Source organism: Gigantopelta aegis, chromosome 11 (assembly GCF_016097555.1).
Source record: "Gigantopelta aegis isolate Gae_Host chromosome 11, Gae_host_genome, whole genome shotgun sequence".
Lineage (NCBI taxonomy): Eukaryota > Metazoa > Mollusca > Gastropoda > Neomphalida > Peltospiridae > Gigantopelta > Gigantopelta aegis.
In genome coordinates, this window is record NC_054709.1 from 23,329,613 (window position 1) to 23,347,357 (window position 17,745).

At 39.9% G+C, this 17,745-nt stretch overlaps 1 protein-coding gene across 1 annotated transcript in view; it reads left to right on the forward strand.

Annotated features, from left to right (window-relative positions):
- Positions 1-1,446: 1,446 nt before the first annotated feature.
- Positions 1,447-17,745, forward strand: part of LOC121385286 (N-chimaerin-like) — a 51,837-nt gene continuing 35,538 nt past the window's right edge. The window contains exon 1 of the mRNA XM_041515906.1: positions 1,447-1,546. Coding sequence (XP_041371840.1) covers positions 1,516-1,546 — 31 coding nt within the window. The 5' untranslated portion in view covers positions 1,447-1,515. The remainder of the gene's footprint in view (positions 1,547-17,745) is intronic.

Sequence of the window (17,745 nt, forward strand, 5' to 3'; positions counted from 1 at the left end):
AAGTTCCATACCAAATAAACCACCGGTCTACATGAAAAAACTTATAATATCGGTAATTTAGGCTACAACTCCTATTACAAATAAAATAGTCCCTATCAGAAACTATCAATTTGATTTGAAAGATGATTTACACCAAATCCCAAAAATACAATTCTTCCATGTTACAATTAATTTCCGTATTACAAATGTGAATATCCCAAACCTCAAACAAACATATATCGGAAAACAAATAACTAAAATTTGTCTGCATGTTTAGAAATAATATTTCCAAGAAAAATAAATGATGTGCACCCCCATGCACAACCAACAAAATTACAACAATTCTTTTACTAACAATGTACAACGATTAACCCCATAGCCAGTAATAAAGCATATGGAAACGGAGAGAGAGAGAAACTCTAAAATCTAGGCTTTAACACACCCCTAAAACATTAATTTACCCAAACCATAATAACTTACGTGTTAACCCTATGAAAACACATCAGAAAGTAAAGTTCCAAGTTTGACCACACGGGCAAGACGAGGACGAAATCGTATCTCATTGGTTCATCCCAAATAAACAATCATATAAAAATTATTACCCATAACAATTACGCCTAAAATTCACCAAAATATTCTATTATTACTACAATAGTGTATCCACTTAACAAAATAAAAAAATTAATTAAAAGAAAATACAAATAAAAATATATATTTTACTTCCTGTTAAATTACCGTAAAACCTTTAAATATTACCCTACTTAAAATTTTATCTTAATAACAATGAATTCCACTATGGATATAAATATGTTTTGGAGATATGAGACGACCCCTCAATCAAGACAGTTGCATTTTTTCAAAAATTGCGAAATCTCAAGTGATCTCTTGTTGGGGAATTCTATACTTGTGATAAGCCAATGAAAACCGAGATCGGTACGAGCCCGTCAAAAGTGTTCCACTTTCAAAATCATGGCTTTGTTTTTGACTTGGATAAGCCAGCGTAGTGAAACCAATGCGGAGTGCGGCGTCATTATATGTACCAAAAATAATTAGATATTCTGTGCTATTTGCTTAAATAATAAAAAATATTCCAGGGAATGTAGTTTTAATATTTTATGTACTTTATTTTTGCTAGTCAACCAGACTATGTTTTTATTATTCATATATGAACATGGAAATAAAGTTATTGTATTGTATTGTATTGTATTGTATTGTATTGTATTGTATTGTATTGTATTGTATGTGACCACCCATTTTCTTGCAGGTAGATTAGATGTGAGGTGCCACACTTTTTATTGCTGTACTCCTGGGTGTGTTGATACGCTGCTTCTATCAGTTTTATTCGTAAACGTTAACATTATCGGCACTAGGAATTGATTTGGTCTATTAGAACCTTTTTAGTAGGATCTAAATTTTAAACTGGTACAAATACGTGCGTTGCGTCGAATGAATAAAACCAGTTAATCCAAAATGGCCGATATCGTATAGATTTTGGTTAAACATTCAATTAATTTGCGGCTGTATGTTGCCCAGTGAATGGTGAAATTGAGGGCGGTCAAAATGCAATGTAAGGTTTTAAAATTCTGTTTGTTTTGTTTTGTTATTTCAATAATTTAGAACTTGAAAGAGAGTGAGGCGTGTTGTCTTATTCATGTGTTCATTTTAATCAAACTTGTCGATCTACTCATCTAGTACTACTACTATAGTAGTAGCATCATCTACCATCGATGCCACAGATGTCGTTAAAGGGAACATTCCTGAGTTTGCTGCAATTTTTAAGATGTTATCGACTAACAGAGACCTTTTAACGATTGTAATTACATATCAATAATATATTTTTCATAATATATTAGTGTCTGTATATTAAACGTGTTTCTTCTGGTCGTTCTAATATTTGTACTACTGTCCGAACCAAATTGTTAACAACTACAAAAAAATTACTCTCCTACCTTTAATTGCCTTTAGATTTCCTCCAAAGTTTGTCCAGACACAAATCGCAAAAAAACCCACTACAAATATACAGATTCCACACACGAGACTGCAACGATGTCGCCGATATTGTTTTTTCCTGAGATTGCATAGGGAAAAATACATGCAGTTTTCTGCCGTCTGCCATGTTGCTTGTTTATGGAATACTCTTCAAGAGGGGTGAAAGCCTCCAAAGTATGTGACACAATTACTATGAAATCAATGATCTCTAGTGGTATTAAAATAATAATAATAATAATAAATAATAATATGACGTCATCACGTTTACTTTTATAACATAACATGTTATGACGTTGTTAGATTAAGTCCTATCCTTTCACCCCTCTTGAAGAATATTCCATAAAAAGTCAAAATGGCAGCTGATACAAAATTACATGCTTTTTTCCCTATGCGCTCTCAGCGAAGTCGATATAGGTGACATGGTTATCGTCTGGTATGTGGAATCTGTGTCATTGTAATGGTTTTTTCAAGATATGTGTCTGGACAAACTTTGGAGGAAATCTAACGGCAATTAAAGGTAGGAGAGTAATTTTTCGTAGTTGTTAACAATTTGGTTCGGACAATAGGTTAAATTTCATTTTATTTTCTAAAATAAATTTTTTCCTACGTACGAAATTATGTGGAGACAAAATCCAGTTTGGGTTTCTTACAAATATTAAGACGACCAGAAACACATTAAATATACAGACACTGATATTATAAACAAGAAAATATATTTAATATATGTAAGTTTAAGCGTAGAAATATTTTATTAGTCGGAAACACCTTGCAGTGTAGCAGAATCAGGAATGTCCCATTAATGTAATGACAAGAAAAAACGGGAATACCAGACGATTCATTTTCAGTGCGTTTCTTTTTTAACTGTACGGCACGGAAAGAGTTTGTGAAATTTGCGAGCACGCTCGCGCTTCAGCAGTTGTTTTTGCTAATAAAAACACCAGTAGGTTAAGATCAAGTTTCACAGAAATAATGCGATACAAATAAGTATAACCAGAACAAAATGTTCCATACTGATTTCAGCTGGGTACCAGACATTTCGCCCCCCAAGCCAGTTCGCCCCAGTCAGTTCACCCCCAGGTCTGTTCGCCCCCAGTCAGTTCGCCCCCACGTGCATAACCAGTTCGCCCCCACAAAGATACCAGTTTGCCCCCCTATACCACTGTGTCGATGTGAGTGTGTGGTCTGGACCCATCTGTGGGTGCCGAGCTGCCTCTGGTGCAACCCTACCTTATTTTAAAACGAGTTCGCGCACTCCCATGTGCATTTTTAGCGGACAAATACAACAAACTACAACATCAGCGGTCACCAAAAACGTTCTGCTATTTTAACCAAAAGGACGACTACAGCCTGCTATTTATACCACGGATAGAATGACAACTCATGATAACAATGCTTAGGAATGACCAACGACTGGACTAGCAAATCACGCTAAGAAAAGAAACATACACAAATCAATAATTGTTTAAAAGTAACAAATAATTGGGAGTTGGGGGCAAACTGACTGAAAGTTGGGAGCGAACTGACTGAAAGTTGGGAGCGAACTGACAAATAGTTGGGGGTGAATCGACTTGGGCGAACTGGTACATGGGGCGAACAGGTCAAACTAGGGGCGAACTGTCTTGGGGGCGAAACGTCATGGATTCATTTCAGCTAGTCTGCATTTGTCACCATTTAAAATTGTATGATGTTTCATTATCATTGTTTTATGAATTTTACTGTCCTTTTCATCAGTCGGTTAAAAAAGGAGGGTTTTTTTAATACAAAAGAAATGTAATAAAATGCTCTAGAAACAAAACATTTCTTTTAAGTGACCTTGATTGAATGTGACGTCATAGAAAGTAACACTGTGTCTACTGTACTCTCGACTTTACAATACTCTAATCGGACGCCATTTGTTTTAGGGGGGGGGGGGGAGTGTGTTTGGAATGGTGTTTATTATATCAGCAGTGTTCAGTGGACTTTATTTTCATTTGATTTTACTTTAAACATATTTATGTACAGGTAAGTGGGTACCAGACGTTTCGCCCCCCAAGCCAGTTTGCCCTCAGGTGTGTTTGCCCCCAGTCAGCTCGCCCCACAAGTAGGATGTCAGTTCGCCCCCACGTGCATAACCAGTTCGCCCCCACAAAGGTTTCAGTTCACCCCCATGAAGATGCCACTGTGTTGATGTGAATGTTAACTGTAATCAGTCATAGTGTTTTTTTAAAAGATGATCATATTTTTAGATGTTCATGGTTACTATTTAGTGGCCAAAAGAACCCATGCAATAATCCCTCCAGAAGAGGCCATATCGAATTGCGGTTCAAAGCCCTCTTAGGTGTTGGCCGAAGATGCATAATCAGCATCAAGGTTATGTAGCTGATTAACCATTGTTTTAAAATCAAATACGGTGGAGGTTTATTTCATTTTATTTGTGATAGTTTGTAGATGAATCCGGGTTGTTTTGACCTAAAACCATTTCGAACTCTGCATTGTTTTGCCCTTAGTCCTATTTACCCTGGGTTGGTTCACCTTAAATCTCATTCGTACCGAGCCTGCCCCCTGCCAAATTCGAGCCTTGATATATATATATATATATATATATATATATATACTCTGTCAAAAAAGAAATGCATAGGAGATTTATTATTCATGGAATTTACTCTTTAATACAAAGTGGCATAATTTCGTTATTTATGATCGTATCACAATTAAATTTGACATGAGTATGTGACAATGTTCTTGCTATGGACTGCCGGCAGTGGAGGCATTTTCATCACCAAATAGTGTCGCACAAGGGCGCTGAAATCAGTACCTTATGTGGGCAGCAGCAATCACTGGGCGACATCTCCTTTTCATTGACTGAATGAGTCTCTGAATCTGGGCACATGGAATCCTAGCCCATTCTTCCTGCAGTGCATGTGACAGTTGCGGAAGCGTCTTGATGGCCATGGCAGCACATTAATTTTCTCATTCTGTAGGAAATCCATTGTTACACGTGCCGTATGCGGCCTGGCATTGTCATGCTGAAAGAGTTCTCTGTCGATCCAAAATGTGAAGCATATGACGGCGAAGAATTTCATCCCGGTAGTGTACAGCTGTCAGGTTGCTTTGTACGAACACAAGTTCACTTCTGCCGGTGTATGATATGGCTTCCCACATCATGACACTCCCTCCATTGAATCTGTCAACTTGGGCCACGCAGTTGTTGGCCAAACGTTCATTGCGGCGTCTGTAAACACGTCGTCCATCACGTCGTTGTAGAAGGAAACATGACTCGTCGCTGAACCATACTCGCTGCCAGTTTCCAACCCTGTACATCCGTGCACCAGCGAACATGTAAAGGTCGATGTTGACGTCGTAGGACGGGGCCAACATACGGTCTCCTAGCCCATAAACCAGCTTCTCGAAGTCTATTCCGAATGGTTTGTGCAGACACCCTTCTCCAACCAGGTATGTGTCCAGCAGTGTTCGTTGCTGTGGCAGCTCAGTGACACAAGTGCAGAACCCGGTTGTAGCGATCTTGTGCTGCAGTTGTTATGCGAGGTCTTCCACTTCTGGGCTGGTCTACAGCTGATTTAAACTGCTGGTACCTGTCCCAGAGATGTGAAATGGTGCTCTGATGGACGTTCATGTGGCGTGGGACTGCTGACTGCGATTCACCTAACTGGAGGCGGCCTATTGCAATGTTTTGATTCGGCAGGCTTATACATGTAGTCTTGGCATCTTGTAACTCGTCTACGTTGAAATGGAAATGAGGCATCATTGCGAGCATTGCAGCTTTAAATACCCATCACTACCCCAATCTTTTCCGCGAGTTTCATGTTCATTCGCCCAAATTGACCATTTCACGCCAATTTCCTGCAATTGTCGCACAACATGCGTTAAGTTTGTTTTAGGGTGCATTTGGGCATGCTGTCCCATTCCAGGAACATTAACAAACATGGTCATTCAGCAACATTGTACCAAAAAACAATATTTTGTAAAATCAAACACTTTTCTTCTTTCCCTATCACGTATGCATTTCTTTTTTGACAGAATATATATATGTAAATAAAAATAAAATTTCATTCAGCAATAGTCCTGTAGGTAACGAGTGTGCATAACCTTCTTGCCAAGAGGTCGGCATAATGATCGACTGAGCAAGAAATACGATTGACTATTATTCAAATTAATTTCTTGTTAAGATTAGCTGTACTTTTTATTGTTATTTATTTATTTATTTATTTATATATGATATTAATTTTTGTTGCCTTACCCTACCCTTATACATAGACATAGACATATACACATAGACATCTACAGATATACATGTATATGTACATGTATATGTATATATACATATACATACATTTGTATACATATATATATATATATATATATATATATATACTCTTAAAAAAAAGTAGGGGAACCTGAAATATAATATTAATGTTAATATTAACTATTAGACCAAACATACGTTTTGACCACAGACATCCTAGTAAAGAACGTTCAGGTCTTTTATCAAAACACACCGAAACACATTCCATAGTTGCACATGCATCACGCAGTTGGCCCGTACACATGTGTGGGGTGTCATTCTCTCAATTTTAACAATTTCCAGGAAGGTCGATTAATCACTGTGGAACATTATTTCGGTCAGTCTTTTTAATTCTGTTGATCATACAGTTACTGTTTTGTTTTTGGTCATTCTTTATTATTTGAATTTGCGATTTACTGATAAAAAAAACATCAACTTTAAAATTTCACTTTTGACCCCAATCGTTTTTCAAGATCTTTGGTGGTCATAAAAGTCATATACATACAGAAGTAGGGCTAATGAATATTCAATCATGGATAATTAATTTTTAAAATCACATATCCCATGGTTAATGGATTTTTTAAAAATTCTAGAAGACTTGGGTTTTACTTTTAGATAAATAGATAGATAACAGATAATACATATTACAATCAGTAATTCAGTAATATGTATTATCTGTTTGTACTTAGTCTAATACTTTTATACTTCTTTTTCAAATTATTGTTTTGACATTATGCAAATATTTAATAATAATAAACATTATTTTTAAAATCTATCTTAAAATATCTCCTTCTAGAAGTGTACATGACACCCTCATGTATTCCATAATGCATCTAAAAACAACTGGAAATTAAAAAAAAACATTACTGGGGAGCATGCCCCCGAACTCTCCTAGCATTTTCGCACCCTTTGGGGGCTCTGTTAACGTCAAACTATTTTGCCAACCCTCTGAACAAAAATCCTGGGGGAAACACTGAAACCTACTATAATACTGAACTACCGGTTGTAATGTTTGCCCAATTAATTCACTATTATCATATACAGTGCTCAATTTTAAGGATTTTAGTCGCTTGCCCAGAGGGCAAGTATGGGTTCACATTGAGGTTGCCCCTCCAAAAATTTGGTTGCCCTGATATCCGTTTTTTGAAAATAGAGTTATATTTATATTCCAATAAAATAGCAACCAACAGGTTTGGAATTAATATGTTGTCAATATAAAATGTAATATGTACTGTCTGACATTAAATACATTACTTTTTAATAATGTTTTTAAATGTTTGTAGTTATACACATGTACACATAGGGCCTAATTGCTTAAGATTTTTATGATTTGGCGACACATCAGCTATTTTTCAGTCGAATGCACTCTATGTTCCAATCGAATGCACTGGAATGTTTACTATTCGGAATACTTCAGCCGATTACAATTTTCCCCGATGTCTCACAGAATCGGCCGAGGAGTTCCGAGTGGCAAACAAAGCCACATGATTTTGACTGACGCTTTACTAGATAACGACAGTTTAAAAGCAATTGTGGGCAAGGAAACTGCACATTATTATGGGACACAACTTGCCTTTTGGTGTAAAAAAAAAAAAAAGTCAGTCGTCCGACGAGCAACTAGTATCATAGAATTAAGTTGCCCGACTGAATATTAGGTCGTCACAGACTACCGGACGACCATACAAATTTAGCGCTGCAATAACCATTCCCCACAGCTAATATACCTTACAATTTTTTGAAGTATATATATATCTATACGAATAGAAAATCCTTCTGTGTTGCTGGCACCTCTCCTCTAAAGTAGCAAGGGGGCTTGAGATAATATATTTTATAAAGAAAAAGTCAGAAGCCTCCTTTAAAAGTCATATATCCCTCTTTAATTAAAATTTTCGCCTGTTCAGGCTTCATCAGGGAAATCTGTCGAAAAAATAAGGTTTTAAGATTATTTTATTAAATTTTAATAAATATATATATTATTATTAGCTGAGCTAGCTTAGTAATAATTTTTATCTAAAGTTACGTTATATTTAAGCCTAATATTAGTAAGATTTTTATGTTATACATGTGTGTGTATATCTTGTTTTTCTTATATGTTTTACACATACATGTATACTCAAGTAATTTTTTTTCTTTATTACTTGTAAATTATCCGGGTAAATTCCTTTTATGTAGTCCTGGCCCATGACAAGCTTGATCATGCGATGAAGCAATGAGTTGTCCATTTCTGGCGCTAGGAGTCCCTGTTTGTAGATGTTATTCCATCGCTTGGGGAGACAGACCAGAGCTATTCCATCATTGGTGGTGGATGGGTAGATTGAGACCTCCCCTTCGCCACTCGGAAGTGGTTGGAAGGTGTCGGTCAGCACGTGGCTCTTGATGAAAGTCTTGTTCCCAGTAGTGTCCATCCTAATGAGGTGTCGAAGCTTGGGAGCCATCAGGAGAAAGTCCCCGGGTTGGTCTGGATTTGGCTGCAGCGGCTCTGTGCATGCCTTGTCAGGCTGTTCGCTCGGTGTTGTAGCCTTCCTCTTCACAACAGGCCTCTTACAGGCCGACGACTCAATGGGAGCTGTCTATATAGTCAACAACTGCACTGGAGTCACCCTGGTGGAGTGGAGGTCGGAACACTTATAGTTTCTTCACACATACCTGTGTCAAGTACTTAGGGGGCCGCACCTGTAGATGCCGGGGCTGCTGGCTTCGTCATCCTCTTCTGCGGGGTCGGCGGGAGTGGCTTCGCAGAAGGGACCACCACTGGTGGTTGAGCTGCCAGTTTTGGTCTCCCATGTGCTGCCCCCTAGTGCACATTCCCTCTTCCTAGTCCCCCCTCTTCCTTTTCGTTTGTACCGAGTCGCCGTACACCAGAGTCACGGTCTCACATGCCCTGGTGTACACGACTCAATACTCCATCAACATTCTATAGCTAGCTAACAAGCCCCCTAGTTGGGGGGGGGGGGGGGGGGGGGGGGGGGGGGGGGGTAGCAAGTTGAGAGCACAAGCTGAGACGTCTGTTCTCATCGTAAGCACTGAGTGGAAAATGACCAATGTAGCACAGAACTGTAGTTCAAGTGTTTTAGGATTAGGTAGGCCTAACTCATCGATTACAAGAACTACAATGTATACTGACATCCAAAAGAAAGTATACCAAAAAAAAAAGTATTTCAATTCCTTTATAATTTGGATTATGGAAATGAAATGGTGGTTAAAAGTGTCGCCCAAGTACAACCAAATGTATCCAATTACCTAAAGCCGGTGAAAGTGTAAATTTTCATAAAAAACGTGCATATTGCTATAACGACATCTGCACCCATATAATGAAATGCGCATGCTAAACTGGTATAAAAATCTCTTGAAACTGCACGTTAGTAACACAGTACCCGAAAGCACACAAGAAATGCCTCGTTTGTCAGCAACAGCACAGAGAGAGAGAGCCATTGGTATGGCCCAGCTGGGAGCCACGCATGACCACATTGCAAGAACATTCGCTTGTACCCATGCTACCATAATCAGGTTGATGCAGTGTTTTCGGCAGACAGGGCAGGCAACTGACAGGGCTAGGAGTGGAAGACCGCGTGTGACCACGCCCATTCAAGACCATTACTTGCGCATTCTCCATCTCCGAAATCGCTTCCTCCCCGTGATTACATTCGCATCAACGGCATTAGGACATTGTGTTAGTCGACAGACAGTGTCAAGACGATTACGGGAACATGGTATTTGAGCATGTCAACCCTACCGTGGAGTTATGTTAACGCAACAACACCAATATTACAGTTTGATATGGGCCAGGAGGCATCACCGTTGGCAAGTGCGAGACTGGCGACAAGTTGTATTCAGTGATGAGAGCAGGTTTTGCCTGTTTAGAGCTGATGGTCGACAGTGTGTATACAGACGTCAAGGAGAACGTGTAGTGCAGAACTGTATCCAGGAAGTTCAATCGTTTGGAGGAGGTGGTGTCATGGTCTTGGGAGGAATCTGTGGGGACTTGAAAACGAGGCTTGTTATTATTCAAGGTAACCTTAATGCACAGAGGTATCGAGATGAAGTTATGCAACCCGTTCTGTTGCCATTTATTCAACAGCAGCCATGTGGTATACTCTTCCAGCATGACAACGCTAGACCCCATACTGCAAGGATGACACAGGACTTCCTCAACAACATGAACATTCATGTTTTGCCATGGCCTGCATGTTCTCCTGATATGAACCCCATCGAATATTTGTGGGATCATCTTGACAGACAAATCAGAAGACGACCAGTACCACCAGCCAACTGTCAGGACATGGAGAGAGCTTTAATTGACGAATGGCAACGGATTCCCGCTAACGTCATCCGGCACTTGACATCATCAATGCAGCGATCTGTTGTGGCATGCATTGATGCACAAGGTGGACATACTCGCTATTAATTCAGTGTTTAGTGACTTTGCAGACACTTAACATACTGTGTTGAAAAGCTGTTCTCATTTTGACCCCATATGTCTTTGTAGCACAGTGTCTTGAACATTTTATGATTTTATTGAATGAAGTTTTGTTCACAACATGCCAAAACACCACTCTCATGAACATATATCTTTTGAACATGCAACATGTTTTGGTTTTTCTTCAGTAGTGTCTCAGAGTCTTGCTATAGTTTCTTTTGCACGTCAGTTCACGTAACCGAACAATCGGTTATCTACGTAAGACTCACGTGAACTGATTTCCGGTTACCTATGATTTTGAAATATTGTCCCCTGTATAATCGTAATGTATAACATTGTGACCCTGTGCACCATGGCTGGTATATCAAAGGCTATGAGATGGTGCATATAAAAGATCCCTTGCTACTAATGGAAAAATGTAGCGGGTTTTCTCTCTAAGACTATTACCAAATGTATGACATCCAGTAGCCAATGATTAATAAATCAATGTGCTCTAGTGGTGGTGTTAAACAAAACAATCTTTAATTTGTATGATATTGTTTGACCAACCATCTGCCCGTCCATCTGGTAAAATTGTGTGTGTACTACTGATCACATTGTGCTGTATGGACCAAGTTTACACTTCACACACAGTCTGTGTGGTCTGAAGATGTGCATCAAGGGAGTTAAATAGTGATCATCAATTTTTTCCCAAGTGTTGTGTCCCTTGGAATCATGTGATTACTATCATTTCATTATACCGGCCTCAGTGGTGCCATGGTTAAGTCATTGGACATAAGGCTGGTAGGTACTGGGTTCGCAACCCGGTACTGGGTCCCACCCAGTGCAAGGTTTAACAACTCAATTTGTAGGTGTAAGACCACTACACCCTCTTCTCTCTGACTAACCACTAACAAGTAACTCACTGTCCTGGATAGGCAGCCCCGATAGCTGAAGTGTGTGTGCCCAGGACAGTATTTAGGGTTTCTACCAGAGGGTAAAACGGGTATGGCGTCATACCCACATTTTTTTCGCATATTGTTTTTTTTTAAGTTAACCTTTTGACAAAATTATTTACTATTATAATAATCATTACTGTATGATTTTCTTAACCCTAACCCCCAACTTAACTCATTTTCTTTCTGGGGGAGGTCCCTTATACCCCCTGTTGTCTGTGGTTGCATTCAATTCCATACCGCCATACCCAAAAATTTCTTTCTGGCAGAAACACTGGCGTGTTCAACCTTAATTGGATATAAGCATGAAAATAAGTTGATATGAATGAATTTCAGTTAAACCTACACTTGACAGTTAACACATTAATGATTTACACTAGTCGTTTATCTCCCCTTTTTACTAACACAGTAGGTGACGTTAACATAAAGCCCGTACTACACTTCATTTGTCCTTGGTCCCTCATCTTGACTGATAACAAAATGGCCTAATAAAATGTTTCCAAATTACGATTGAATTTTGAAAAATGTCCTCCCTCCCTGTCTCTCTATATGTCTGTCTCTCTGCCTCCCTCCTCTCCTCTCTCTCTCTCTCTCTCTCTCTCTCTCTCTCTCTCTCTCTCTCTCTCTCTCTCTCTCACTCATAAACACACACATGAACACACTATGTGTCGAAGATAATGTATAATGTACATGTAGGTAGTTAAAATCATAATTAGAAGTAACACAAAATAACAATTGTATCTTACGTTGAAATGCGTGCATGTACATGGGTTACCAGACACTGCTTATGCCGGCTTCCAGATTAATTTTTGAGAAAAGAAATTGTATCCCACGCCATAAGATTTTTTGCTAGCCTGCATGATGTAGTCCTGTACGATTGTAATTAATACCGTTGTTAGTGATGGCCTCGGTGTCTATCAGATGAGTCTGTACGTGGACAGTGGTGAACTTTGTGATGTTCTTCAATGCCAGGTGATTGTTATATTTACACAGTGGTCGTTTTATTTACAAGGTGGTCGTTTTATTTACAAGGTGGTCATTGTGAAGTAAAAAAGTAGCTGGTGTGGTTTCTCCTGCATAAAGAACAGCTACAGTTTGTTTTGTTTAACGATACCACTGGAGTACTTTGATTTATTAATCATCAGCTACTGGGTGTCAATAATACATACCATAGGCCTTTTATATGTACCATTTGTGGTGCCCTGGCTGGAATTAGAAATAGCCCAATCGATCATAAACGACCACCCATCAGGCACCACTGGGTTACATTCCGACCCCTCCTGCATACAAAATGGAAAGGGTTGTGTGTTTAACTTCATGTACCTGCTTGTATCAGCTCTTACAGACTAAAATTAGTAAAAAGGAAAGATATGTTTTATTTAACGATGCACTCAACACATTTTGTTTACGGTTATATGGCATCAGACATATGGTTAAGGACCATGCACACAGATATTAAGAGAGGAAACCCGCTGTCACCACTTAATGGGCTACTCTTTTCGATTAGCAGCAAGGGTTCTTTTATGTGCACCACCCCACAGACAGGGTACTACATACCACAGCCTTTGATATACTAGTCATGGTGCACTGGCTGGAACGAGAAATAGCCCAATGGGCCCACCAATGGGGATGGATCCCAGAGTGACCATGCATCAAGTGAGCACTTTACCACTGGGCTACGTCCTGCCCTGTATATAGACTATGGCTGTTTAGTGTCTTGAACCCCGGGAGGGGTGGGGCTTAGCCCAGTGGTAAAGCAAGCGCTTGATGTGCGGTCGCTCTAGGATCTTGTTTCAGCCAGTACATCACGACTGGTATAAAAAGGCCATGGTATGTACTATCCTGTCTGTGTGATGGTATATATATACATGCAAAACATCCCTTGCTACTACTAAAAAACATGTAGTGGGCTTCCTCTCTAAGACTAAATGTGAAATGTTTAACATCCAGTAATTGATGATTAATAAATCAATGTGCTCTAGTGGTGTCAACAAACAAACAAAAAACAATCTACATAAAAAAATTGAGGGGAGTACAGGGTATGTGATTAAAACTGCTTCCCTAATGTAGATTATATGGAGTCATTTAAGATATTACCTTATTGATACCACATAAATTCACACGCTATACATTACTCTTGGTGAACTAGTGTTGGGAGTGATGAGGAGCAAGCGTGATAGCTCCCCTTAAAAAGTCTAACATACATTTTACATGTTACATGTACAGTTTGAAAATAATGTAGCACATAAAGTACTGATAAAATACAAATTGGGCATAAATATAAAACATTTTAACTTCCAAAACACTTAGGTTTTTCTGTTTATGTGAATCTACTGCAGTATTATAGATGAAAATCCTGTTTACTGGAGGCAGGTGTAGGGTATAGACTTACAAGTAGCATGAGCTTAGTGACTTTCGTGTATAAATAAGCTCATTCATCACACGAGGAAGTGATCTCATACATAGCGAAACTGACCAGGAAGTTTTATAGTTAACTTACATGGACGTTTTATACACAGTTAACTTACAGTGAAGTTTTATACACTGTTAACTTAAAGTGAAGTTTTATACACGGTTAACTTACATTGAAGTTTTATATACTGTTAACTTACAGTGAAGTTTTATACACTGTTAACTTACAGTGAAGTTTTATACACTGTTAACTTACATGAAGTTTTATATACTGTTAACTTACATGGACGTGAATGCATTGTTGTTGCATTGGAAATGAATACAGTGTGATTTTATTTACTTTTGCATGTGTACCAGCGTGTTACATGTGTATGGAGATGGATACGGTTACCTACTTGAACACATTGGTAACATACAATGTAGATTGAAGGATAAACATTTTCTACTTGTGATCTGTGGGTGTGTTGGATGTTTGGGGTTATTGACTGTTATCTTTATTCACAGATGTTTATTTGTGTGTGCATTTACTTTGATTTTAGTAACGGTAACAGATACCTATTGATTAATTGCTGTAAACAACGTATTTTACCAGCTCTGGTCTGAGGGGTGGGGCGTAGACAAGTGGTAAACAGCGTATTATACCAACTCTGGTCTGAGGGGTGGGGCGTAGACAAGTGCATGGTAAACAAAGTATTATACCAACTCTGGGCTGAGGGGTGGGGCGTAGACAAGTGGTAAACAGCGTATTATACCAGCTCTGGTCTGAGGGGTGGGGTGTAGACTAGACAAGTGGTAAACAGCGTATTATGCCAGCTCTGGTCTGAGGGGTGGGGCGTAGACTAGACAAGTGGTAAACAGCATATTATACCAGCTCTGGTCTGAGGGGTGGGGCGTAGACAAGTGGTAAACAGTGTATTATACCAGCTCTGGTCTGAGGGGTTGGGTGTAGACAAGTGGTAGACAGCGAATTATACCAGCTCTGGTCTGAGGGGTGGGGCGTAGACAAGTGGTAAACAGCGTATTATACCAGCTCTGGTCTGAGGGGTGGGGCGTAGACAAGTGGTAAACAACGTATTATACCAGCTCTGGTCTGAGGGGTTGGGCGTAGACAAGTGGTAAACAATATATTATAGCAGCTCTGGTCTGAGGGGTGGGGTGTAGACTAGACAAGTGGTAAACAGCGTATTATGCCAGCTCTGGTCTGAGGGGTGGGGCGTAGACTAGACAAGTGGTAAACAGCATATTATACCAGCTCTGGTCTGAGGGGTGGGGCGTAGACAAGTGGTAAACAGTGTATTATACCAGCTCTGGTCTGAGGGGTTGGGTGTAGACAAGTGGTAGACAGCGAATTATACCAGCTCTGGTCTGAGGGGTGGGGCGTAGACAAGTGGTAAACAACGTATTATACCAGCTCTCGTCTGAGGGGTTGGGCGTAAACAACATATTATACCAGCTCTGGTCTGAGGGGTGGGGCGTAGACAAGTGGTAAACAGCGTATTATACCAGCTCTGGTCTGAGGTGTGGGGCGTAGACAAGTGGTAAACAACGTATTATACCAGCTCTGGTCTGAGGGGTTGGGCGTAGACAAGTGGTAAACAACATATTATACCAGCTCTGGTCTGAGGGGTGGGGCGTAGATTAGACAAGTGGTAAACAACGTATTATACCAGCTCTGGTCTGAGGGGTGGGGTGTAGACTAGACAAGTGGTAAACAGCGTATTATGCCAGCTCTGGTCTGAGGGGTGGGACGTAGACTAGACAAGTGGTAAACAACATATTATACCAGCTCTGGTCTGAGGGGTTGGGCGTAGACTAGACAAGTGGTAAACAACGTATTATACCAGCTCTGGTCTGAGGGGTGGGGCGTAGACTAGACAAGTGGTAAACAGCGTATTATACCAGCTCTGGTCTGAGGGGTGGGGCGTAGACAAGTGGTAAACAGCGTATTATACCAGCTCTGGTCTGAGGGGTTGGGCGTAGACAAGTGGTAAACAGCGTATTATACCAGCTCTGGTCTGAGGGGTTGGGCGTAGACAAGTGGTAAACAGCGTATTATACCAGCTCTGGTCTGAGGGGTGGGGTGTAGACTAGACAAGTGGTAAACAGCGTATTATACCAGCTCTGGTCTCAGGGGTGGGGCGTAGACAAGTGGTAAACAGCGTATTATACCAGCTCTGGTCTGAGGGGTGGGGCGTAGACTAGACAAGTGGTAAACAGCGTATTATACCAGCTCTGGTCTGAGGGTTGGGGCGTAGACAAGTGGTAAACAGCGTATTATACCAGCTCTGGTCTGAGGGTTCACTTCTGCAGGTATATGAGATGGCTCCCAACATCATGACACTCCCTCCACCAAATCTGTCAACTTGGGCGATGCAGTTGTTGGCAAAACGTTCATTGCGGCGTCTGTAAACATGTTGTCGTCCATCACGTCGCTGTAGAAGGAAACATGACTCGTCACTGAACCATACTCGCCGCCAGTTTGCACCCCTGTACATTCGTGCACCAGCAAACACGTAAATGTCGATGTTGACGTCACAGGACGGGGCCAACATACGGTCTCCTAGCCCGTAAACCAGCTTCTTGAAGTCGTTCCGAGTGGTTTGTGCAGACACCCTTCTCAAACCAGCTATGCGTCCAGCAGTGTTCGTTGCTGTGGCAGTTCAGTGACGCAAGTGCAGAACCCGGATGTAGTGATCTTGTGCTGCAGAGACATGAAATGGTGCTCTGATGGACGTTTATGTGTCGTGTGACTGCTGACTGCGATTCACCTAACTGGAGGCGGCCTATTGCAATGTTTCAATTTGGCAGGCTTAGTTTTGGCATCTTGTAACTCGTCTACGTCGAAATGGAAATTAGAGGCATCATTGCGAGCATTGCAGCTTTAAATACCCATCACTACCCCAATCTTTTCCCTGAGTTTCACGTTCATTCGCCAAAATCTTACCATTTCACACCGATTTCCTGCAATTGTCACACAACGTGCGTTAAATTTGTTTTAGCTAGGGTGCATTTGGGCATGCTATCCCATTCCAGGAACATTAACAAACATGGTCATTCAGCAACATTGTACAAAAAACCTATATTTTGTAAAATCAAACACTTTTCTTCTTTCCCTGTCACCTGTGCGTTTCTTTTTTGACAGAGTATACATCAGTGTGCTCTAGTTGTGTTGTTAAGCAAAGCAATCTTTAATTGTATGCATGTACATGTACAGTATTCATGTATCTGTGACTTGTAGTTACATATTGTTACATTAAAGGGACATACCCTAGTTTTTAAACACTAAGGAATATTGGTTACTATTAGAGCCGCTTTTGATAACTGTAATCATAATTTACTTCGATTTTATTGTTTAGATTATTTATTTCCATACATTCGAAATGTTTTTGGACATCCTGGTGTTTTTTATATCACAAAATGCATTTCTCATATTTTTAAAAACGCACGTGCGTCTGAGAAGTAACAGTTATGGAGTCAAGGTTTTGTCTATTTTTAGAGGGTATTTCACCATGTCAAAGTCACAGACTCATATTTCATTCAATTGTAACTTTATCCAAATGTGTTACAGGTTTGTAGATTGAATAAACTTCGTGTTAATTTTCACGGGTCAAAACCAGGGTATGTCCCTTTAAAGTAAAGATTAACAATATACATGCTCAAAGGTCTATACAAATTTCTAAAAGAATTTTGAATCAGCATGTTTTGGTGATTAATGTGATATATATAGAGGA